The sequence below is a fragment of the Ambystoma mexicanum genome, chromosome 1q (assembly GCF_040938575.1).
Source record: "Ambystoma mexicanum isolate Mex_15411 chromosome 1q, UKY_AmexF1_1, whole genome shotgun sequence".
Classification (NCBI taxonomy): domain Eukaryota; kingdom Metazoa; phylum Chordata; class Amphibia; order Caudata; family Ambystomatidae; genus Ambystoma; species Ambystoma mexicanum.
In genome coordinates, this window is record NC_090922.1 from 1,353,464,004 (window position 1) to 1,353,489,799 (window position 25,796).

The window sequence follows — 25,796 nt, forward strand, 5'->3', positions numbered from 1 at the left end:
TTCTCAATGAGGTGAAAGAAGACGTTGTATACCAATCTGCTGTCTTCTGGTGACCGGGATATCTGTTCTCTCTTCTTTGGGATTCAGGATCATACGTTTTTCCTTGATGTCCGTTCACGTGGAGTGCGACCAAAAGTATGGTCTTATCTAAAAGATGGCTGAAGTGTTCAGTGTTTGCTGGGTCCGTCGTTCTTCCGACAATAGTTGAACAATCTTCAATTATGCGAAGGAACTCTGTGAAGATAAACTCATTTATTTCCGCCTGTGTTAGAATCATTTGTTTCTTTCTCACTGTATTCAGGGAGAATAATAAATTGTTCGGCAATGACAGTAAGCAGTTGTCTTATTATTTTTTCGTTTTCAGGATCTTGGAGAAAGTCTGTGACACTGGTGAGCCTTCCTACCAATGATGGATATGATCTTAGAACTAGGTTGAAATAGGTGACCACGTCCTTTGTGATGTCTCTACTGTGCGACACCATAGGTGATTCCAAATAAGGTCTTGGTGTGGAAGGAATCTGGGTACTATATTTTCTTCCAATTTATGTGTCCTTGATCAAAATTTGGCATAGTATTTTTCTCATCAAAGCTTTTGCGTGCCTCAGTCCAAAGTTCAGAGTCAACAGACTATGTTTGTGGCTTACACGTGCAATTTTCTTATTCACCCTGCAACTAGGAAGCACAGAGTGTCCGTTTTTATGTCCTAATCCCCTGTTTTGCTTAGAGGAATCTCCAAAATGAAGCCATAACTTTTTGCACAAAAGTTCTTTATTAGTCTAGCTGGTCATGCGTCCTTCTTCCTCGTCATGGATCTCATCTGAACGTGCTGAGGTTCTTCCCCTTCGCTCGTTGCAGTGAAGGGCTTCTCCAATGTAGGGTTTTATATCAACGAGAAAAATCCACACTCTTCTGCCTTGCAGTTTCCCAGCGGACGGAGTGCATTCCTCCACTGTAAAGGGACCATTGAACCTTGGCTCGTCCAACTTTTTCTTGTATGGTTTTTTACGAGGACGGCATCCCCAGAGAAGATGAGTGGAACACGTAGACCTTGAACTTGGTCTGTTGTGGCTCTTTCTGTGCTGCGCTTCACCCTTTTCGTCGTCGCATCTGGTCTGAAATTACAGTAAGGCAAGATGTCATACAGTGCAGATAGTTTTGCATTTCAGACCCTAAAACCTCTCCTGTTGACGGGGTATCACATCTAGCTCTATCTCAGGGTGTTAGAGGAGTTTTCATTCTTCTTCCTGTGACTATCTCGTGTGGCGTAAGATGATGGTCAGAGCCGGGTTGGTTCCGAAGAGCATACAGTGCCAGTGGAAGGCACTGCAACCATCCCTTCTTTAGAGTAAGCTTCAACTTGGCTATCCTTTCCTTTAACAAGCCGTTGAGCTTCTCACAAAACCCATTACCTTGCTGATGATACGCCGACGAAAACTTGTGCTTTATACCAAGCAACAAGCTGAACTGCTCGAACACTGCATTAACAAAATGTGGGCCATTATCTGATTTCATGACTTTGCACGCCCCCCACCTGGGGAACACTTCCCTCACTAAAAATGTGGCCGCACAGGTAGAGTTTGTGTGTGTACATGGACCTGCCTCTATCCATCTAGAGAATGGACACATCACAACAATTAAGTATCTGTACCTGTTACATACTTGAATCATGTCGACGTAATCGACATGCAAGTGCTGCAAAGGCCCATTTGGTCTGGGGATGACTCCTCCCATTACTTTTAGTGTGTGCCCAGCGGTGAATTGCTGGTAGATTATGTAGTTCACCATAAAGAATGCAACATGCTCAGCTAAATTCGGTATGAACTAGTCTTCCGCGAGCGTTGCTGCTAGGTTCTCTTTTGTCATATGCGCCGGGTAATGTAACTGCTCCAGCACTATTTTTAATAGGGCTACAGGCATTACTGGTTTACCAGTGCTGTATTGTTGCCACAAGCTGTCGGCGAGGTTTAAAGAACACCCTCGATGTTTCCACAGGTTCTTCTCTTCCTGCGGTGCCTCCCCTTGGAGTTCCATTAACTGTTTTTGCCCCAAATTGTTGTAACCTTAAGGTGCGGCTCGTGTAAGCATCATTAATCCATTGGCATGGATAGCTTCCACTGCCATAACCGTCTCACTTTTTGATGCCATTCACTTGGCTTCCGTGTCTGCTGCTTGATTTCCGCATGAGATAAAAATCTGTCCCTTTGGTGTGGGCGGCACGTTTAACGACCAATATGCCCACTGGGAGCTGTAGTGCCTTAATATGCCTGTCCAGTAAGGCTGCGTGCTGCACTGGCGTGCCGTCCGCTCGGAGGTAGCCCCTCCTTTCCAGCACGCTTAGCCTGCGTGCACTGTTGACATCACATAGGCAGAGTCACTGTACACCATTACTTCCTGGTCTGTGTGATTCTCAATGGCGAGTATCAACGCCAATAATTCTGCAGCCTGTGCTGATTAATGAGATAGTATTCGAGCACTAAAAAGCACTTAAAACTTTCCATTCGCTGTGTGCTTTATCACAGCAACGCCTGTATATCTTTGCCCGTCATTCTGATCGATTCTCGAAGACCCGTCAATGAAGACGATCTCTCCTCCTGCCAAGGCATTTTCTTTCGCCCTGGGGATTTCATCATAGAATTCTTTGTAATTTGCGCAGTGATGTATCGGCTCTCTATCAGTGACTGGCTCTGCAATGAACATAGCTGGGTTTACTATCTTACATCAGACTTTTTTAATCGATGGGTTTGATATGATCACTTCATAAGCAGAAGCTCTCTGAGATGTCAATGTGCCCTTTGATTTCTCTAGAATGGCAAATAATGAGTGCTCTGCGTACAACGTCATGGAGAATCCCATTACAATGGTTGTCACCTTCTCTATGGGGAACGCTGCGGCAGCTAAACTTTCTTCGCAGGGAAAATGACCTCTCATTACTGGGTCCAGATTCCCACTGTAGTATGCCAGGGGCTTGTACCCCAAGGAGGTTCTTTGAGCGAGCACTGCCGTCATGACGCTGCCATCTGTGTGTGAAAACAGGAACAATTCCTCTGCATAATTGGGAATTCTGAGAACTGGAGCTGTACAAATCGCTCTCTTGAGTTCAGCAAACCCTTCCTCCATGGCCTCTGACCATTCAATCTTTTCTTTCGTCACTTGGGCCTTCTTTAGGGTCTGAAGTAAAGGTTTAGTATAAGAGCTGTAATCGAAAACCCATGCCCTAACATAGTTGCATAGGCCTAAAAATCTCTGCATTTGCTTTATCGTGTGTGGTTTAGCCGTGTTCAATATGGCTTCAGCCCTTTCTGGGGTCACTTTCTTTTCTTCATGCGAGATCAGCTGGCCTATGTACAGCACTTCTTGTTGACAACATTGTAACTTTATCTTGTCAACTTTATTTCCTTTCTCAGCCAATATAGTCAATAGCTGAACAGAATCGTGCCTGCATTGCTCTTCTGTAATGCTGCAAATTAGGATGTCATCCACATATTGTAAGATGACACTTTCTAGTGCTCAAATCCATCTGCAGGACTCTGTTGAAAATGGACAGAGACTCATAGTATCCCTGTGGCAGCCTTGTGCTTTTCAGATGCATTTGTCTGAACGTGAATGAAGTCAGATCTTGTGAGTCACGATGCAACGGGATTGAGAAAAATGCATTTTTCAATTCAATCACCGTGAAATATTTTGCCTCAATGGGTAGATTACATAGAATTGTAGCCAGGTTAGGGACTAAAGGGATCTCAGCCTCAACAATATCATTTATTGGGCGTAAATCCTGAGTTAAAACGCCAATACCCTCCTTAGATTTTTTGACAGGATACACTGACGTATTACATGTTGACTCTGACATCACTAAGATGCCCTGGTCCAACATGGCAGAAATTGTCTTAGAAATCCCTTCATCTGCCTCTCTGGACATGGGATATTGTCGTGCATTGGGTGGAATTGCTCCTAGTTTTAGTTTAATCCTTACTTCTCCAACTGTCTTCAAGAGACCCACGTCGTAGGGTCCAGTATTCTACACTGAGACAGGCACATTTTAATTATATTGTCATTAAAATATTCAGGACATTTTAGTGCCAACATCATTCTCTGTGGTACTTCTCTTTTATTCATCTTCACCAGAAAGGTGAGACTTACGTCTGCCATTGTCTCTTCCATCTCTGCTTGTTCTTCAAACAGATCATCATCGGTGACGTCAGTCACTCGATATCCTTCTTAGATTACGATAATCACGCACCATTGTCTGCCTTCATCATCGTAACTGTCAACCAAAACCACTTTCCCTCGCACTGCAGCTGTGTATCATCAAGGGAAATACTTGTCCCCCCTCCTCATGCATCGGTATTCTTAGTCTGAATAAGACCTCATCAGGGGTTCTCATGGTTTTGCCTTCAAGGCCTGGCAATCCCGCCATAAGCACAAGCAGGCCATATGCGAACATTTTTGGCTCTGCTAGTATGGCCCTCATGGCTATGTGTCCTGAGTATTCTCTAATCATTTCACATACATTTGAGTAGTGCATTTCTGGAGTAGGCCCTCCTCCGCGAACGAAATTGTCATGTTCAACTTTGTCATTAAGTCTCGACCCAAAATGTTTACTGGGGTCTGACGTGAATATAGTAAAGGTACATTCATTTCCCACTCTCCTATGGAGACTGGGAGTGTGTTTGTAAAGGGAACTCGACTATGAGCTCCTGTAAAACTCTGAGTATCTATGGCCTCACTGGACAAGGAAAACTTCACGTATGCACGAGCGTGTTGCACCCGTGTCCACTAGGAAGGAATATTATTTACCCCCTATAACGACATCCACCCTAGGTTCCTTGTGAGGGTCTGGTTTCACTGATAGGATAGAGCACATCAGGGTTCCCATTGAGCTGTCCTAGTTCATATACAAATTTGGGCCACTGTGTACGTGTGGATTTCCCCCATTCCCAATGTTACTTCCCCTTCTAGGGTTTGGAGTCTGCTCTGTGCTCATTGCCTATGACACTTGCAACGGTGCCTGTTGGGATTGTCCTTGTGGAAAATTCCCCATGCTCAGTGGTTGCGCTCCTTGTTGCACTCCTGGCGCTTGTTGTTGTACCGTGTGATTCTGTGCAACGCCCGTTGTGAAACTGCAGGTGGATTCGCCATGCCTGCTCCCGTTCCTTGGCCGTTCTGTATCATGCCTTGATTTCTGCATGTGCGCGCCAAATGCTCTGTCATTCCACACAGCCAACATACTGGTGGTGGTCGGATCATTTGCCCATTTGACATATCCGGGTTTCCATTTTGCATGTTTTGGAATCCTCCCTGGTTATTTTGGAATCCTCCCTGATTGCTCTGCCATCCTCTTCCCCATGGGTAAAACCCTACGTTACCCTGATTATTCTGTTGTGGACTAGCCACCTGCTGCATGCTTTGTTCAGCTGTGCTAATTAGCATGGCTCCTTCAAGAGCATACTTTGATAGTTTCTTCTGCACCAATTTCGTTTCCTCTCCATTTCGAGTTGCCTCCTTTTTGCGATTCTTTTCCTGCAGCAGTCTACAATAATGTGCGATAGTCAACTGTATTTCAGCCCAAGGTTTAGCCTCAATTCCTTCCAATTTCTTGAGTTGTTTCTGCACCGGTTCTGGCAACCCTTGGCACAATATATGGTAAAACACAGGTATTGATTTCGTCCAAGTTTCATGCGTTTCGAGCACCCACGCGTCTTGGAAATTCTGTATATAAATTAACGGATCCTCAGAATCCTTCATTTTTCGTGTCATTATGGCTCCCATATTGGTAGTATCTGGGTAAAGTACTCGCAGCGCTTTCCATACTGCTGCTCTACAATTGTTAAATGGCGCTCCGTCATGCGCAGTATTAATTGTGCTTATGCCAGGGTAGCCTGCTCGTGCCCACATATCGTCTGCTCTCTCACCAAGTATGGCGATTAGGAGGCCCTTAATGTCCCCTATAGCTAACGTGTTACCTCCTGTCATTTTTTCTAACTTGTGTATCCATTTTCCAGCTACCGATGTCAGCGTTGGAAGCTTGTTTTTCAAGTTCTCTTGATCCATGTGTGGCCATGGAATATATTGTGGTCTCACTTGCACTTTCTCTAGTAGCGGAAATTGGAATGTGTAGCCCTCTTTCTCGTCTCTTTGTTCTTCTGTCTATTGCAGGGGTAATATTCCCGCATCGCCGTCTGTCTTCATAGGGAGGTGAAGACACCCCCCTCTGACCATGAGATACTCTTTCATGTCGGTCAGACTGCATGGCTGACTCTGATGCCACCGGTGCAGATTCACTAGTGTCTAACCACCGTATCCCTTTTTCCCTTGGGAGGAGTCTTTCGCTCTGCCTCCCTTCTTCGTTTTCCTCATGCTGTTTGTCCCCAATTCACGCAACTTCTTGTGTCTTCATTGTTTCTACTGATTTCTAATCTGTCCAGACATAGTTCTCTATTCCCACTACTTCGGGTGACATCCTCAGTGTCGTATAGCTGAGTGCTCTGTTGGCGCCCGTCTTCCCCCTCCCCTTGGGGTATTTGTTCTACCCCCATTTCATCATATATTCTATCGATCGTTTCTCCGATGCTTCTGGTGTCGAAGTCATCTGGGATATTTGTCCTAGACGTGCCTGGTACTGAATTGTACGCAGGAAAGACTTCTACGATGTCTTCCCATTCTACAACTGGATCGGGTTTTTTAAACTCCCTCTCCAAGTACTCAAGATCACGTGCTCTCTGTCTTCGCTTGCGTTCGACATCGTCATCAAATTCTTTGAATTTCCTCGCCTCTTCTCGGACCCTATCTTCTTCCTTTCTCTTTTCATTTCTATGTTCATCTGCCCTTTGATTTTCCTCATCGCTTCGTCTTTTATTCTTTTTTCACGTCTCCTTTGCTCTTCTAACCTTTGCTGTTTCTGTCTGTCTTGATTGTAGGCTGCTCTTGGGTTGCGATCGAGCTGTTTTTCTTGCTCTTCGCGATATAGCTGTTCTCACCTGTGTCCGTCTTTCCTTCTTATCCTTTTGTCTCTTAACTCCTTTTCTTTCCCCTTTCTCTGTGTCTCATCTAACCTCGCCTTTTGTCTTGCGTCTTCAATGCCTTTACCATCGAATTTCAATAAAATGTGTCTTCCCATCCATTTGTTTTTCGCAAATGCTATCTCATCAGTTCTGTCTTCACTCCCCTTCCATCTCTTCCCTTCTCTCTCTTTGTCGAGAGATGCACTTGTCTGTGCCTGAGCTTTCCTTTCATTTTTGCGTCTCCCCTTGTCCCTTGGGACTGCAGAGGTAATATTCTTGTTCTTCTCCTTCCCTTGATTTTCGTCACTACTATGTGTAGGTGACTCATATGCGGGGTTGCTGTACCCCGTGGCTGCTTTAAGTTCCCTCAATGGGTATAATCCCTTGCACGTACTTTCTTCAATTTTTGTTTCAGGCGGGTTAGGTGGCACGGTAGGTGTCTCACCCCCCTCTGTGCATACAGTAAGTATCCAATCTTTTGGCGGCTCTTCCTCCTTTACCTGCTCGTACATTTTCCACAACTCCAGAACAGCAAGGCGTTTTTCTAACTTCTTGCCTGTATATGTGGCATGCAAATATGTTGTAAGACGGCTTTAGATAAAGACCCACTTTGTGGCCATGGCATGAACATCTTGTGGGCGGTACCTTTAACCCAGTCGGTACTATACTGCTTTAGCTTGGGTGCATGTTTTGGCAACTGCTTGCATAAGTGTGCTAATGGAGTCATGTCCTCCATGCTTAAGTCTGTTTCCTTTCCTCTTATACAACACTTGTCAATGCTTTTGTGCGGTTTAAACAACTTCTGCCAATATGAGCGAGCACCAAACACTGCAAGCTCGAATCCAAATTTTCAAAAAAATGTTATATATTCTAATTTATTCAAAAACATCATTTCGTGTGTGATTCCATCTCAGTTATTGAATCGCGCACATTTTTAATCACTTTTCTTTAAAAAAATATTTTCACAAATGACATCACAACAAAACATGTAAGACAGACGCTTGACAGATTAGACGGACACCAGCTGGATACAAATATCTCTGCCTATAATCATTACCCCTTCATGGAGTGTAAACGTACCCCTGTCACAACGTCTTTAAACATTGTGGTAGCCTAATCATTCCCCATTATGTGGGACTCGTGGGAACACATTTCTTCTAGCCGCTATATTAGTGTAGGAATAAGGCGAATCCTCTCACTTCTCGGGCGTCTCCCCCGGTAACCTCTCTTCTCGGGTGTCCTATATATATATATATATATATATATGTATATATATATATATATATATATATATATGTATATATATACTTCTCATCTTTGTGACATTTTAAACATGTTTCCATAATTATTTTAATGTGCAATGTACTTACTATACTGCTATACCAAATTTACTTTACTATGGGTATATGTGGGACTTTAATCCAGTCCAATATGGCCGCCCTGGCTTCACGGCATAGCTGCTGACTTGTGGAGCAAAATGGGAGAGGGAATACACTGCAATATGTATGGTGATTGTTTTCCCGGTCCCCTGGCTGTGTGTGTTTTGCCATTTTTTACCATAATTAAACTCGTTTTCTTTACTTAGATCCTAGTTGGTTTATTTTTTGTTGGGAATTGCAGTACCTCACGTTTGGAGTGCGGTTTTGTTGCCTCTACTGTTCTACTATATATACATATATATATACATATATATATATATATATATATATGTATATATATATATATATGTATGAGAAAAACACACAAGCCCCTGCGCGGTTGTAACACTGCAAAAAACCACCCATTGGGCATGTGTAGAAAATACTCCAGCACACAAGACCTAGCTATTTAAAATATCATATTTATTGGTACTTAATATAGCACATTACAAAACGCAGAGGTGAAATCATTCGCCTCTGTGACAGCCATAAGGTTGAACAAAACACTCACCCCACGTGTGGAAGATGGTCACGCGTTCCGCCTGAATGCTCAGGCTTCCTCAGACCTTTAAAATCCAAATGCGGCTTGCACATCATAGAATTTAAAAAGAAAAGCAGTTACAGAGCATCTCCATTCGTGTCACATCACGTGCAAATACGGTCATGTGACCGCCGCACGGAAACAATGGTGAAATCTATCACCTACGATGACCTCCATATTGGAATGGTCAAAGTCCTATAGATAAGGTAAGTGCGTTGGAAAATAGCGTAAAAGTTACGCGTAAGGAAGTCACTTATGTTAACTACCACATTGTGAACTACACCATTTTCTCCCAATTCACCCAGCCTTCCTTCAATCAATCACCACTTTATGGGCTATGTGTCAATTGGTACACTTTGGTTGGCCTCAAAACTGCATCTCCTTGTCTCGAAAAAGTTCCGATATCTCTGTCTGGGCGAGTGCCAACCGTAGGTGTGAATCAGTGCCTCTTTTAGCTCGGGTGGTCACGTGCTACCACACCATGGATTTGCCTTGTGTCTTTCAATTTGTGTATTTGATTTCGTTTCACCCGCCATCTGCCTTCTTATCTCGATTCTTCAGAGGCAAGCTATTCTGTTCTTAGCTTCAATTAAAAGTAGCTACTGCTCATGGCTTCTATCAATGTGACTTTAGCTTCCCTGGCACAAGCTGCCTCTGCCGAGTTTTGAGTCAGCTTTCTTTCCTTGTGTCTGCTAGAATATGAATCTTCTTTCGTTTGGCCTATAGTGACCTGGGTCGGTTCTGCTTTTTAGTGCAAAGTGGACTCGCACTTATACAATGTGCTTTGTTTTGAGGTAGATATGTATATGTGGCGCTTGCCGTGGTCTATCTTCTACTAAGCATAGCAAACCACACTATTTTCTTAGCTTTCTTGTGGTTACAAGCATATTTACAGGTGTTAGCTGGTTGAATATCTTCATCCTGCTTACAACATTAAGCTTCTTTGTATTCTAACGTCGCTTTCTTCTTATAGGTTTACGACATCTTTATGCATGGCATTTCGTCTCTTTGTGTCATCCTTGGGTCGTCATATCTTCTATGGGTGTGTTAGTCCAATCACTTGTGACGTCACCATTTCGTCTTCCATTAAGGACCTTTTGGTTTCTTCCTGTATAGTACTTCAACAATCTTAATTTTGTCTCTTTTGCTGGTAGGGTTTTCTCAATGGGTACCTTACTGCCCATGGTTGTCTGGTTATTGGTACCTCAATAGGTATTGTTCTTCTGATGGGCACTGGGCAGAGCCCTGCTGATGCTCTCTGCTGGTTTATTTGCTCCTCATGCGTTACGTATTTCGGTGTGAACGTTCCTGGTACTTCAAAATGGGCGACTGGAGTACAGGCTTTATTTGGGACCTCCTCTACACAAGTATATGTATTCAGAGATCCTCATGCAGGTTGTATTGTGTTTAGTCTGCAGAGCCTCAAGGCGGTTGGTTAAGCACATGTGTGTTTAAGGCAGATGATGAAGAAAAACATCTAGTTTTCTCCAGTGTGACTGCCATTCCGTCATGATGCAGCTTCTATGTCTTTGGGTAGAGCTTTCCTACACTACCTTACACGAACGAACAATGATGGTATGGGCTACTTCCTGGACAATTTCATACTGACCACCAGTGTTTTAAGTGACGCCTGATGGAAACATAAATAGGAAAATCAGTATTTTTTCCCTTTTAAGAAAACATAACAATGGAAATGTATGGAACACTCTGAATACTTGAGCTGTGTCAACATTCCTTTAAGTAGGGAGGGACGTGTGGATAGCTCTGCTGCAATACGCTTTTCTCTGAAGCAAGACAAACCACAGCAACAACAGGTTCCAATCCCGGTCTCCTTCTCCCACACTGGTCTCCGGTATTAAGCATGTTATAAAAGATGAATTAATTACGTAGATTTGTAAGTGGCTTTATTTCAACACCTTTCTTCCTCAGTCACCACCCTCTCTACGACATGCTGTTTTTTGCAGTCCGCAGCCAATACCATTGTACTTCATTTCTGTTCGAGTTTTTTAGAAAATCTCTGCATAGATTTAGGTTTTGGGTATCCCAGTCATTCAAGAATACCCTTGAAGGTTTCTGTTATTCTAAGGACTGTGTTCAGCCAGTTAGCTCAGTGAGCTAAGCATTTGCTCCTGAGATCTGTTTATCAGTTAGAATCCTAACGGACCAGGCCCTGCCTTTCATCCTGCTAAAGCTATTGGAATTAGTGAGATGTAATTACGTGAAATGAACATCTGCCAAGTGCTGTATACTTCTGCTAAATGTCAAATTTAAAAAATAAAATGTGCTCATTGAAAGGTTTCTAAACCCTCTACAGACTAGGCCGTGGTTTGCTAACCTGCAGCTCTATAGATGTTTTAGACTACATCTCCCTTCATCCCTCACCACTGGCTAACTTGGCTATGCCTGATGGGAGGGTAGTCTGAAACATGGTGAGAGCCAAAGATTGCAGAGGCCATTTCAGTTAAGCCACATAAGCCACAAAGCTACCTAGCAGCCTTCCATGGAAGGATCACCTCCAGTTCAGAGCCACTGGGCAATGCTTAGTGGTATCATTTTACAAAGCTGGTCATTCCATAATAAATATCAACCTGCAGACTGTGATTTTAGTTATGTAATTATCTATTTTTTACATTGGAAGGATGTAGAGGAACCTTCAATCTTTCAGAAGATGGCAGTACAATTGAAAGGGAAAGAATGAAAGTAACAGCTAGAAAATGTAGACACTCGGGTGATGTGATAATGCGTAAACTGTATTGTAATCTAGTTTGTAAGAGTCAGGCAAGGAAACTAATATTCAGGGAAGGGGTGGAAATTAACACTAGAAAGAAAACACAATGAAAGAAAATGGTTTCTTGAGAAGTAAAAAATATATCAACCGACATGCGATAAGAATGAAACTTGTATTTGCAGAGAAACTAGGAAGAACTCATAACTTGATAAATTGAAAGCATCACAGTGGAAAGAAACCTGCTGAAATCCAGCAAGAAAGTGAAAGGAAATATTGAAACAGTCTTCAAGTGGAAACTGAAGTTGGAAGTGAAAGCGGGTACAAAATGCATCAGAAATGAAGGCAAACGTTACTCTAATTTCTTTACAGCATTGCCTTGTGGGTGGTGAAATGTCATTTGAATTAAATATTTATATTTTCATAAAACTACCTGGCATATCAAATAACTACTTCTTGTGTTATCAATATGTTTTTGTTTTTCATTTGTTTCCAGGTTTCTCACAATGTGTACAAGACATTTTGGGAGTGTTGTTGCCCAAACTGTGCGAACTCAGAAGACAGATCAATTTCCACTTTTCCTCATAATCATGGGAAAAAGATCATCTAACGAGGTGCTAAATGTTATACAAGGTACAGTTATTTAAACACGGATGAGCAGTGTTATATGTGCCTTTTTTGTATTCCTTTTTATAACTTTCCTCATGTTTGACAACCTCTCTCCCCCCTCAATTTTAAACTCTTACATTTTATATAGTTCTCCAGCATGGGGTCTGGCATGGATTCACATGCTCATGAATATTCCCCGTCGTCAGGCTGGGAATCCTCGGTAAAGAAAAAACCAGTATCAGTTTCGTTTCTGATCTGTCTTTCGTAGTAGTAACCAATCACTGGTCTCTGCGTCATACTGACCACAGCCAATGACTGCCCTCTACCTAAGCACCGCCTCTGGCAGCCATATTCAGATTTTTACCGCACGTTCATGTGTTGGGATCCTCATGCTATTGCTCTCGAGCGTTAGTGCTATTTTTTCACGTTTTGTGCTCAAAAACTTCGTTTTTTCGGTCAAAAGAGCCTCAAGCTCCACCGACTCTCGATCCGATCAACGGGGACCCGTGTCGGATTCGTCTGCTCCCCTCAAGGGTGAAGATTTCGTCGAGCTACGCTTTGGAGGACTCCAGAAGCTTCTCAGGCCCGGACATGGCCCAGGAGAATGGAAGCTCGATGCCCGGAAAGCTGTTCAGGGTCTGCCCTGGATGCCAGCTGCAGAACGTCTTTAAGGAGGACGAGCACTCCTTTTGTCTCTACTGCTTACATGAGGACAAGACGCACGTGGAGAAGGACTGTGCGTTTTGCGGCAATATGTCAGAGCGGACCATGAAGGACCGCCATCAACGTCTCGCCAACTGGCTGGAAGGGAAGAGCCTGTCAGGCGAGAAGAAGAGGAAGAAATCCGAGCGGTCTTCTAAGACCTTTGAGGGCGCCTGGGCGACGGGGGTCCAACACAAGGCCAAGCACCGCGAGTCCGCTGGCACCGGGAGCGCCAAACGGTCGGCCTCTACGGGCGCCAGGCAGGGCGCACCCTCCCCGGCACCATCAACCACGAGCCAACGCTCTGGGTCGGGTAAGAGGAAGGGCGAGCACCCGGCAAAGCTCCTGGAGAGGCCCCGGTCGAGCTCGAAGGCCCCATCGGAGGGGGAGCGAGGCAGTGTCCCCCCCCTCAAGGATAAGGCGGTGAGCGCACCTAAGGTGGTGAAGGCCTTAATCCATCCGGCCAAGCCCTCTATCGATACTGTCGCGGTGACCCTGGCTCAGCCTGTGGAGGCTACACCAGTGGTGGCGACCTCGGGGCTCAGAGTCTCCCTGCCACCTCGGAGGGAGTCCTCTTTTGTGCCCATCGATAGGACCCCCGTGAAATCTCCGGCGGGGAAGAAGGGGGGGCAGGGCGTCGTCGTAGATTCAGCTTCAACCTCGGAGGAAGAGCTGATCGAGGTCTTAAGCCACGGCCTTGGCGTGGAAGAAGACCGGCCCGTCGGGATGGATCCCGACGCAGGTGACGACATCGTCGAGGATGCCGACGGGGCCCCTGATCGCCCGTCGGATTCCCCTCTGCCAGCGCCGCAAGAGACAACTCGGCGGCCATTTTGTTGGCTATACAGTCCTTATGCTCAGAGATAAGGACGAGACTACCGTTGCCGACGGAGGAACCTCTCCCGTCGGGGGAGCCTGAACTGGGACCTTCTGGCGTTCCCCTGCCCAAGAAAAGAAGGATTCACCCTGCACCTCCTTTTCAGCCGTCGCGCACCGTCCAGCCCTCCTCCCCGTCCACCCGAGGGGATGATACGGGGACTGACACGGCAGCGACGGGTACGGACGACGAGGTATACGACGAGGATCTACCGTCGTCACCTCCCACCAGGGCTTCTCCGCTCGACGAGATTGGTTCGTTCCACTCCATGATCGCCAGGGCATCCGAGCTTTTCCAACTCTGCCCTGAGGAGAAGAAAAAGGAAGGATTCCTTTATCAACGGCGCGAGGCCAAGAGGAAGACGGTCCTCGCGGTGCCTCTACTGGACGACATTTGGGATGAGGGCCTCGCCCTCCTCAAGTACCCTTCCACTACGCCAGCTAGAAGAGACCGGTACGAGAAGTAGTACCGGGTCCCGGACGCGGCCCCCCTGTGCCTCTGGGCGCAGCCTACCCCGGACTCCGTCGTCTCCGCGGCAGCCAGGAAGAAAGCGGGGGGGGGGTGCGGCCTCCACATCGACTTCCCCACCGGACGGCGAGGGAAAGAAATTGGACACTATGGGACGCAGGGTCATCTCGTCTGCAGCGACGACGATTAAAGCGGCCAACGCCTTGGCTATCATGGCCCGCTACGACAGGGAGCTATGGTACAAACTGGCTCCCCTGCTGGACTTCCTACCGGACGACAAGAGGGCGGATGCCCTGGAGATCCTACAGGAAGGTGAGGTGGCGTCGGACCACGCCATCACTATTGCGACGGACATCGCCGACACTGGGTTTCGCCAGTTGGGCAACGGCGTGTGCCTTAGGCGGCGTGGATGGCTCAAGGCTACGGACTTCCGTCAAGACGTGCAGACCAGAGTCCTGGACATGCCGATGGGAACAACCTGTTTGGGAAAACAGTGGACATTCCCTTCAGGCCATTAAAGCGGACACTGAGACGGCCCGGGCCCTTGGGGTTCTGCAGCAACGACGGGCGCCCTTTCGGAGCAGCGGAGGCAAGGGCGCCTCCAAAGGTTCCGGCGGCGGTTTCTCCACCTACCGTCAAGCGGCCCGCTCGTCGTCTCAGGAGGCCTACAGAGGACGAGGCAAGTCCGGCGGACCCCGCCGTCGTCGCCAAGGAGGTCAAGGCGGCAAAGCCTCGTCGAAACAGGATTGGACAGACCATGGGGTCGGGCCCCCACCGATGCACCCCGGTGGGAGGCCGGCTGGCGAGCTTCGTCAGCGTGTGGGAGTCCATCTCCACCGACCGTTGGGTGCTGAACGCCTTAGCCCGGGGCCACGCGCTCGAGTTTCAAAGAAGGTGCCCGCGCGTCCCCCCCGTGGCCAGGAAAGAGCTTCACGTCCCTCAGCTTCCCCTGGAGGTAAGGGCGATGCTCAGGAAGGGCGCCATCGAACTCGTCCCAAAGAGGCTTCGGGGCTCCGGAGTTTACTCGAGATACTTCCTCGTGAAGAAGAAGACGGGAGGATGGCGCCCCATCCTAGACCTGCGACGTCTGAACAAATTCATCAAGGCGCAGAAGTTCCGGATGGTCACCCTCCAGCACGTCCTGGGTCAGCTGGAGGAAGGAGACTTCCTGTCGTCTTTGGATTTGGAGGATGCCTACTTCCATATTCCCATCCTAAAGGGGCACTGAAAATTCCTCAGGTTTGTGGTGCAAGGGCGTCACTACCAGTTCAAAGCCCTCCCCTTCGGGCTACGGTTGGCACCTAGGGTATTCACCAAGTGCCTTGCACCGGTGGCGGCGCAGCTGCGCCGCGAGGGGATCCACGTCTACCCCTACCTGGACGACTGGCTCATCCGAGCCAAGACGAGGGAGCTCGCCGTGGAGCACACGGCAAGGACCGTCCAACTTCTCACGGACCTGGGATTCTCCGTGATCTACGCCAAGTCCCACCTGGTACCCGCGCAAAACGCACTGTTTCTGGGAGCGAAGCTCGACAGTGTCCCTTCTGGCCTCCCCGTCGGAGGAAAGGACCAGGTCCATCCTGGGCAAGGTACAGCGGATGTTGGCTTCCGACGCGGCCAAGGTGAGGTCCATCAAGTCCCTCCTCGGAATGATGTCTTCTTGCATCTACCTCATTCCCATGTGCAGGCTCCGGATGCGCCCGTTGCAGGAGTTCCTGGACGCGCGCTGGATCCAAACGACGGGCGGCTTCGAGGAGAGGATCACACTCGACGAGAGTTTCCGCCGAGCGGTCCGGTGGTGGGGCACCCGCGCGCATCTGACGGCGGGCATGGACTTCCAGACCACCAGGAGACAGTGACCACGGATGCCTCCCTGGAAGGGTGGGGAGCGCACACCGAAAATCTGCACGCGAGAGGCCTTTGGCTCCCGACGGAGAAGTCCCTCCATATCAACGTCCTGGAGCTCCGTGCAGTGTTCTGGGCCCTCAGGTCCTTCCTTCCGTCCCTCAAGGGCAAGGTGGTGAGGATCTTCACCGACAACACCACCACCATGTTTTACATCAGGAAACAGGGCGGAACCAGGTCCCCAGCACTGTCCAAGGAGGCGCAGGACCTGTGGCATTGGGCCGTCGCCCAAAGGATGTTTCTGGTGCGGTTTCATCTGGCAGGGATAAAAAACACCATCGCCGACTCACTCAGCAGGGAGCTGCGCTCGTGCCACAAGTGGGAACTATGGCAGAATCTAGTGGATCGCCTCTTCCGACGGTGGGGCACACCCCAGATCGACCTGTTCACGACGGCGACGAACTCCAAGTGCCGGAGGTTCGCCAGCAGGTTTCCCCAGGCGAGGAGCATGGGCGATGCTTTCTCGTTCCCCTGGGAGGGCCTGTTCCTCTACGCGTTCCCTCCTTTGCCACTGCTAATCCGGCTCGTCAACCAGCTCAAGAGGTCACGGTGCAGGATGATCCTCGTCGCACCTGCGTGGCCGAAGCAGATATGGTTCCCGGACCTTCTGGACTTGTCAACGTCCCCGCCAATCAAGCTGCCGGTGGACGCGGATCTACTCTCCAGGGAAGGAGGCGCCATCCTCCACCACGACCCGAAATCGCTGAACTTGCAGGCCTGGCTCCTGCAGAGCTAGAGTTTGGGGGATACGACATACCGGCCGACTGCAGAGAGGTTCTTGCAAAGGCCAGGGCGTCCTTGACTCTTAAATGCTACGGACACAAATGGAAGAGGTTCTCTGTCTGGTGCCACGCACAGAAGATTAACCCTCTACGGATTACGGCTCCCCAGGTACTGCCGTACCTGCTGACGCTGGCCAAAGCTGGACTGGCACACGCGTCCATCAAGATTCATCTTTCTGCGATTTCCCGATACACCAGAACCACGGGGCGGACGTCCTTGTGGTCTCATCGTCTGGTGAAAGAGTTCATGAAGGGACTGTTCAGATCGTTCCCGCCGGTGAAGGCTCCGGCCCCGGCGTGGGAGCTCAACGTGGTGCTGACCAAGCTCATGGGACCTCCGTTCGAGCCTCTGCACTCTGCCCCGTTGAAGTTTCTGTCGTGGAAAACAGCGTTTCTTGTGGCCATCACCTCCGCACGACGGGTGGGAGAGATCCAGGCCCTTTCCTGCAAGGCCCCGTACTTGACTTTTCACGACACGAGGGTAGTGCTCAGGACGCACCCCCCTTCATGCCCAAGGTACCGTCGGACTTCCATCTCAACGAACCCTTGGTGTTGCCTGTGTTGTTCCCGTCGCCGGCTGAGAGGACTTTGCACTCGCTGGATGTGGCTAGAGCGCTGAAGTTCTACGTGGACCGCACGAAGTGTTTTCGGAAGACGTCACAACTCTTTGTGAACTTTGGACCTGTCAATCAGGGGAAGGCTCTCTCGAAGGCTTCCATTTCCAGATGGCTCTCCGGCTGTATCATGTACTGTCATCGGTTGGCAAACCGACCGCTGCCTGGCCGTCCGAGAGCCCATTCCACCAGAGCGATCGCAGCTACCACGGCGTTCCTTTCTGGTGTGCCCCTGCTGGACATATGTAGGGCTGCTACGTGGAGGTTGACGCACACCTTCACGAAATTCTACTGCGTCGATCGGGATTCCAGGGAGGAGTCCAGGGTCGGCCAAGCAGTGCTGCGCAACCTGTTCGCCTGAGGTGAGCCTGGTGAGGAGGTAAGATGCTTAATGTTGAGTTTGATGTGATGCTTAATGTTGAGCCTTTGCCACCTCCCGTGGTTGTGCATGTGTGTACTGCTATGTATTCTTTATTCATGAGCATGTGAATCCATGCCAGACCCCATGCTGGAGAAGGAACAAGTTACTTACCTGTAACTGTTGTTCTCCAGCATGGGTCTGGCATGGATTCACATGCGAACCCTCCCGCCTACCCCTCTGCGGCTCTTCACTTGGTCATACTGCCACTTCACGTGCTACCAAATCTGAAGATGGCTGCCAGAGGCGGTGCTTAGGTAGAGGGCAGTCATTGGCTGTGGTCAGTATGACGCAGAGACCAGTGATTGGTTACTACTACGAAAGACAGATCAGAAACGAAACTGATACTGGTTTTTTCTTTACTGAGGATTCCCAGCCTGACGACGGGGAATATTCATGAGCATGGGAATCCATGCCAGACCCATGCTGGAGAACAACAGTTACAGGTAAGTAACTTGTTCCTTATCTATTGTCACTGGTTATAGATGAAGTTGAAGAATCAACTTATTTATTCATTGTCCAGAGGAATAAAGGTTTTTGGTACCTTTCTTGTAAACAGGAGAAACTATGGGCTCATGGTCAAGGTTTAAGATTTAGTTGTCAAAGTTTTGGCAAGGTAGGCTAGTTTGGGGACTATGTAGCAACTTGTAAGTAAATGTCATTGCCACTTGTTAACCTTAATGAAATAAATGCATATTTTCTGATATCACAATTCATGACCTAAAACAACAATTGAAGATTTTGCAAGAGAGATTGCTCTCAAAAGGACTCCTACTGAAAAAGACTTTCTTCAAAATACATTTTCTAGTCCTTCAAAAGAACCATCTTAAAATGACTAATAGGAACTCTCTGTAGACAGATTTTGTTTAAGTGCACCTAAAAGTGCTGCCTCAAAAACACTCCAAGGCTTTACTGTTCCAATTAAGTTAGTCATTTAGTAATATTCTCCAGCATGGGGTCTGGCATGTATTCACATGCTCATGAATATTCCCCGTCGTCAGGCCGGGAATCCTCGGTATAGAAAAAATCAGTATCTGTTTTGTTTCTGATCTGTCTTTCTCAGTAGTAACCAATCACTGGTCTCTGGGTCATACTGCCACCAGCCAATGACTGCCCTCTCCCTAAGCCCCGCCCCTGGCAGCCATCCTCAGATTGTTACCGCACGTTCAAGTGTTGGGAGTCCTCGTGCTTAGCTCTCGAGCTTTTGCTGCGTTTTTGCGCTTTTTTCAAGAGATTTTCTCATTTTTTCAGTTAAAAGAGCCTCAAGCTCCACCGTTTCTACTTCTGATCAACAGGGAAACGTTTCGGAGTTTTCTACGCCCCTCAAGGGTGAAGATTTCGTCGAGTTACGCTTTTGGAGGATTCCAGAAGTTCCGAGGCCTATCCCGAACATGGCTCAGGAGAAAGGGAGCTCGACGCCCGGGAAGCTATTCAGGACCTGCCCTGGATGCCAGCTTCAGAACGTTTTCAAGGAGGACGAGCGTTCGTTATGCCTCTACTGTCTCCATGAGGACAAGACGCACAAGGAGAAGAACTGCGCGTTTTGTGGAAACATGTCGGAGCGGACCATGAAGGATCGCCACCTCCGTCTCGCCAACTGGCTGGAAGGTAAGAGCCCGCCAGGCAAGAAGAAGTAGTCTGAGTGGTCTTCTAAGTCCTGTGAGGGTGCTCCGGCGACGGGGGCCCAACAAAAGGCTAAGCACTGCGAGACCGTGAGCGCCGAACGGTCGGGCTCCTTGGCTGCCAGGCAGGGCACACCCTCCCCGGCACCATCGACCATGAGCCAACGCTCTGGCTCGGGTAAGAGGAAGTCCAAGAACCAGGCGAAGCTTCTGGAGAGGCCCCGGTCGATCTCGAAGACTCCGGCAGAGGGGGAGCGAGGTTCCGACCCTCCCCCGAAGGTGAAGGCCCCGATTGAGGATGTCGCCGCGGCCCTGGCTCTGCCTGTGGAGGCTACACCAGTGGAGGCGCCCTCAGGTACCAGAGTCTCCCTGCCACCGCGGAGGGAGTCGTCTTTCAGGCCCATCGAGAATACACCCACGAAGTCCTCATTGGAAAGGGGGAGAGAGGGTGGTGCCTCCTCTCGTGGATACAGACACGACCTCTGAAGAGGAGCTCATCCAAGTCGTGGAGGAGACCCAGCCCATCGGGAGGGATCCCGACGAGGGCGACGACGAGGGCGACAGTGACACAGACGAGGCTCCTCAAGAGCCCTCGCTCCCGTCGTTTCCGGCGCCGCAGGACACCTCGGCGGCCATTTTGTCAGCCATCCAGTCCTTATGCTCGGAGATAAGGACTAGGTTGCCCCTTCCCCCGACGGAGGAGCCTGAGCCAGACCCGACGGAGGATCCGGAACCAGGACCTTCGGGGAGCCCACCGCTTAAGAGGAGGACGACGCATCCTAGGCCTCCTCTCCCGCCTCTGCGGCCTTCTCTGCCTTCCCCCCGGTCCACTACCCGCGGGGATGATAAAGGCATGGACACGACTACGACAGGTACGGATGACGACGGAGGCGACGACGGGACGTGTCCCCCGTCGCCCCCTGCCCGGGTGTCCCCGCCCGACGAGATTGGATCCTTCCATGCAATGATCTCCAGGGCATCCGAGCTCTTCCAGCTCTGCCCCGAGGAAAAGGAGGGGTTCCTTTACCAGCGACACGAGGCTAAAAGGAAGACGGTCCTCGCCGTACCGCTTCTTGATGACATCTGGCATGAGGGGCTCGCCCTCCACAAGAACCCTGCCACGGCTCCTGCGAAGGGGGACCGGTACGAGATGAAGTACCGGGTCTCCGACGCTTCCCCCTTGTGCCTTAGGGCGCAACCTACCCCGGACTCGGTCGTTTCGGCGGCAGCCAAGAAGAAAGCGGGGGGGGGCATCGGCCGCGACTTCAATCTCCCCTCTGGACGGCGAGGGTAGGAAACTGGATGCGATGGGACGACGGGTCATCTCATCTGCAGCGACGACCATCAAGGCAGCCAACACCCTGGCCATCGTAGCCCGCTACGACAGGGAGTTGTGGTTCAAGATCGCCCCTCTGTTGGACTTCCTTCCAGATGCCAAGAGGGCTGCGGCCCTGGAAATCTTGCAGGAAGGTGAGATTGCCTCGGACCACGCTATTACGGTGGCTACGGACATCGCCGACACTGGTTTCCGTCAGTTGGGCAACAGCGTTTGCCTGAGACGACGAGGATGGCTCAGGGCGATGGATTTCCGCCAGGGCATTCAGACCAAGGTTTTGGACATGCACTTCGATGGGAACAACCTTTTTGGCAAGGCGTTTGATGAATCCCTTCAGGCGATCAAGACGGACACGGAGACGGCCCGTGTACTGGGTGTGCTCCAACAGCGACGACCGTCCTTTCGGAGCTCCGGAGGCAGACAGGGTGCCTCCAAGGGAGCCGGCAGCAGCTCCTCTACTTACCGTCAAGCGGCAAGGTCTTCGTCGCAGGAGGCCTACAGGGGACGCGGCAAGACAGGTGGATCCCACCGTCATCGCCAAGGTGGTCAAGGAGGCAAAGCGGCCTCCAAGCAAGATTGAACCGTCCGTCGGGTCGGGCCCCCGCCGAAGCACCCCGGTGGGAGGCCAGCTGACGAAGTTAGTCGGCGTGTGGGAGTCCATCTCCACCGACCATTGGGTGCTGGACGCCCTGGCCCTGGGGCACGCCCTTGAGTTCCAGAAGAGGTGCCCCTGCATTCCTCCCGTGGTCAGGAAGGAAAGTCGCGTCCCTCAACTGCTGTTGGAAGTACGGGCGATGCTCAGGAAAGGTGCCATCAAGCTCGTCCCGAAGAGGCTTCGGGGCTCCGGAGTTTACTCAAGATACTTCCTCGTGAGGAAGAAGACAGGAGGATGGCGTCCCATCTTGGACCTGCAACGACTAAACAAATACATCAAGGCACAGAAGTTCTGGATGGTCACCCTCCAGCACGTGCTGGGACAGCTGGAGGAGGACGATTTCCTGTCGTTGTTGGACTTGGAGGATGTTTACTTCCACATCCCTATTCTAAAGAGGCACCGAAAGTTCCTCAGGTTCGTGGTCAAAGGGCGGCACTACCAGTTCAAGGCCCTCCCGTTCGGATTAAAATCGGCGCCCAGGGTGTTCACCAAGTGCCTAGCACCGGTGGTGGCGTGGCTGCGCCTGCAGGGGATCCACGTCTACCCCTACCTGGACGACTGGCTCATACGGGCAAGGACAAGGGAGCTCGCCGTGGAACACACTGCGGAGTCCGTCCAGCTGCTCACGGACCTGGGGTTCTCCATAAACTTTCCAAAATCCCACCTGGTCCCGTCGCAAGTCGCCTTGTTTCTGGGAGCACAGCTCGACACAGTGGCGCGGCCGGCCTCACCGTCGGAGGAAAGGATAAGGACCATCCTGGGAAATGTGCAACGTCTACTGGCCACGGACGTGGCCAGAGTGAGGTCTATCAAGTCCCTCCTCGGAATGATGTCCTCCAGCATTTATCTGGTGCCCCATTGCAGACTTTGGATGCGGCCCTTGCAAGAATTCCTCGACGCCCACTGGATCCAGACGACGGGCAGCTTCGAGGACAGGATCTCGCTCGACGAAACGTTCCGTCAGGCGATACGATGGTGGGGTGTCCGCGCTCATCTGACAGCGGGAACAGGCTTCCTAGCCCCGGCCCACCAGGTGACGGTGACGACGGATGCCTCCCTGGAAGGTTGGGGAGCGCACACCGAGGGTCTCCACGCGAGAGGCCTTTGGTGCTCGGAGGAGAAGACCCTCCACATCAACATCTTGGAGCTCCGCGCAGTGTTCTGGGCCCTCAGGTCCTTCCTTCCGTTCCTCAAGGGCAAGGTGGTGAGGATCTTCACCGACAACACCACCACAATGTTTTACATTCGGAAGCAGGGCGGAACCATATCCCCTGCCCTGTCCAAGGAAGCCCAGGATCTGTGGCATTGGGCCATCGCCCAAGTGATGTTTCTGGTACCCTTTCATCTGGCAGGGATACAAAAAACACCATCGCCGACTCACTTAGCAGGGAGCTGGGCTCGTGCCATGAGTGGGAACTGCGCCAGGATCAAGTGGACTGACTCTTCCGACGATGGGGCGAACCCGGGATCGATCTCTTCGCAACAGCGGCGAACTCCAAGTGTTGGAGGTTCGCCAGCAGGTTTCCCCAACCGAGGAGCATGGGCGATGCTTTCTCGTTCCCCTGGGACGGCCTGTTCCTTTATGCATTCCCGCCGTTGCTACTCCGGCTCGTCAACCAGCTCAAGAGGTCCCGTTGCAGGATGATCCTCGTCGCACCGGCGTGGCCGAGGCAAATCTGGTTCCCGGACCTTCTGGACTTGTCAGCATCCACACCAGTCAAGCTGCCGACAGACGCGGATCTTCTCTCCAGAGAAGGAGGCGCCATTCTTCATCACGAACCAGAGTCGCTGAACTTGCAGGCCTGGCTCCTGCAGCACTAGAGTTTGGAGGATACGACAGACCGGCCGACTGCAGAGAGGTTCTTGCAAAGGCCAGGGCATCCTCAACTCTCAAGTGCTACGGACACAAATGGAAGAGGTTCTCTGTCTGGTGCCGGGCACAGAAGATTAACCCTCTGCGGATTACGGCCCCTCAAGTATTGCCGTACCTACTGTCTTTGGCCAAGGCTGGCCTATCTCACGCTTCCATCAAGGTACATCTGGCTGCCGTCTCACGTTACACCAGAACTACAGGTCCGGGCGTCCTTGTGGTCTCATTGTCTGGTGAAGGAATTTATGAAAGGACTGTTCCGATCATTCCCGCCGGTGAAAGCCCCTGCCCCGGCGTGGGAGCTCAACGTGGTACTAACTAGGCTCATGGGGGCCCCATTCGAGCCTATGCATTCAGTGCAGTTGAAGTTTCTATTGTGTAAGACAGCATTCCTCGTGGCCATCACCTCTGCACGACGAGTGGGAGAGATCCAGGCCCTGTCTTGCAAGCCTCCATACTTAACTTTTCACAACACGAGGGTGGTGCTGAGGACGCACCCCTCCTTCATGCCCAAGGTGCCGTCGGACTTCCACCTCAACGAGCCCTTGGTGTTGCCAGTTTTCTTCCCGTCGCCTTCGTCGCCGGCTGAGAGGGCTCTGCACTCGCTAGATGTAGCTAGACCGCTGAAGTTCTACGTGGACCGCACGAAGAGTTTCCGGAAGACATCACAGCTGTTTGTGAACTTTGGACCTGTGAATCAAGGGAAGTCTCTCTCGAAGACTTCCATTTCCAGATGGCTCTCCGGCTGCATCATGCACTGTCACCGGTTGGCAAACCGACCGCTGCCGGCTGTCCGAGAGCCTATTCTACCAGAGCGATCGCTGCTACTACGGCATTCCTGTCTGGTGTGCCCCTGCTCGACATCTGCAGGGCTGCTACGTGGAGGTCGACGCACACCTTCACAAGATTCTACTGCGTCGACCGGGATTCCAGGGAGGAGTCCAGAGTCGGCCAGGCAGTGCTGCGCAACCTGTTCACCTAAGGTGAGCCTGGTGAGGAGGTAAGAGTTGCTTAATGTTGAGTTGTTGTATTGCTTGATATTGAGCCTTTTGCCACCTCCCGTGGTTGTGCATGTGTATACTGCTATGTATTCTTATATTCATGAGCTTATGAATCCATGCCAGACCCCATGCTGGAGAAGGAACAAATTACTTACCTGTAACTGTTGTTCTCCAGCATGGGTCTGGCATGGATTCACATGCGAACCTTCCCGCCTACCCCTCTGCGGCTCTTCACTTGGTCATACTGCCACTTCACATGCTACCAAATCTGAGGATGGCTGCCAGGGGCGGGGCTTAGGGAGAGGGCAGTCATTGACTGGGGGCAGTATGACCCAGAGACCAGTGATAGGTTACTACTGACAAAGACAGATCAGAAACGAAACTGATACTGATTTTTTTCTATACCGAGGATTCCCGGCCTGACGACGGGGAATATTCATGAGCATGTGAATCCATGCCAGACCCATGCTGTAGAACAACAGTTACAGGTAAGTAACTTGTTCCTTACTGTTTTACTACTACTACTAAAGTTCCTAGTATTAGTACTATTGCTGCTACTTCCGTTACACATCCTCTGTTCGCATCTACCCCATTGCCTCTCCATTTCTCAAACTCAGCGTTACTTCTACATCTCACTTTTTCTATTGCTCTTTGAAATACACTGTCTGAGATAAAACTTCCTTTTTCCTCAGACCTCTTCACTGCTCATTCTCGTGACCTCATTACCCTTTCGGAATCCTGGATCACTCCCTCTGACCCTGCCTACTCCTTCACTCACTCTGACCGCCCCACTAGCAGGGGTGGTGGTGTAGGCTGTTTTCATTCTCAAACTTCTTGTCTCAACTAATTGCCTATCTCCTGCTAATTCTCCCTCATTTGAATACACTATTTCCACAATCACAGCCACCTGGTATGGTAGGTCAAGTCTTCAACCACCTCACCCAACTAATTGGCTCTCTCCCGATCACCACCTTATTGACATTGGTGACTTGAACCTCCTCTCTCTCCACTGCTCTATCCACTGACTTTAACTCTCATCTATTTAACTACTCACTCTTTTCTGTCCACTCTCTGCCCACCCATTCAAATGGAAACTCACTTGACCTTCTTCTCATCTCCTCTCAAGACTCTAATATCCGCACCACACCTTCTCCCTTTGATCAACTCGACCTCATTCTCTTCTCCTGCGTCTTCCTCTCGCTCTCCATCTGCTACAAGTATTACAAATAGGGCTGTACCGAATAGCACATTTAGT

General features: G+C 50.0%; 1 protein-coding gene across 1 annotated transcript in view; it reads left to right on the plus strand.

Moving 5' to 3' along the window:
• The window catches only part of FAF1 (Fas associated factor 1), a 2,829,503-nt gene that overhangs the window by 2,022,377 nt on the left and 781,330 nt on the right, over window positions 1-25,796 (plus strand). Inside the window, exon 14 of the mRNA XM_069642220.1 lies at window positions 12,179-12,315. Coding sequence (XP_069498321.1) covers window positions 12,179-12,315 — 137 coding nt within the window. The remainder of the gene's footprint in view (window positions 1-12,178; window positions 12,316-25,796) is intronic.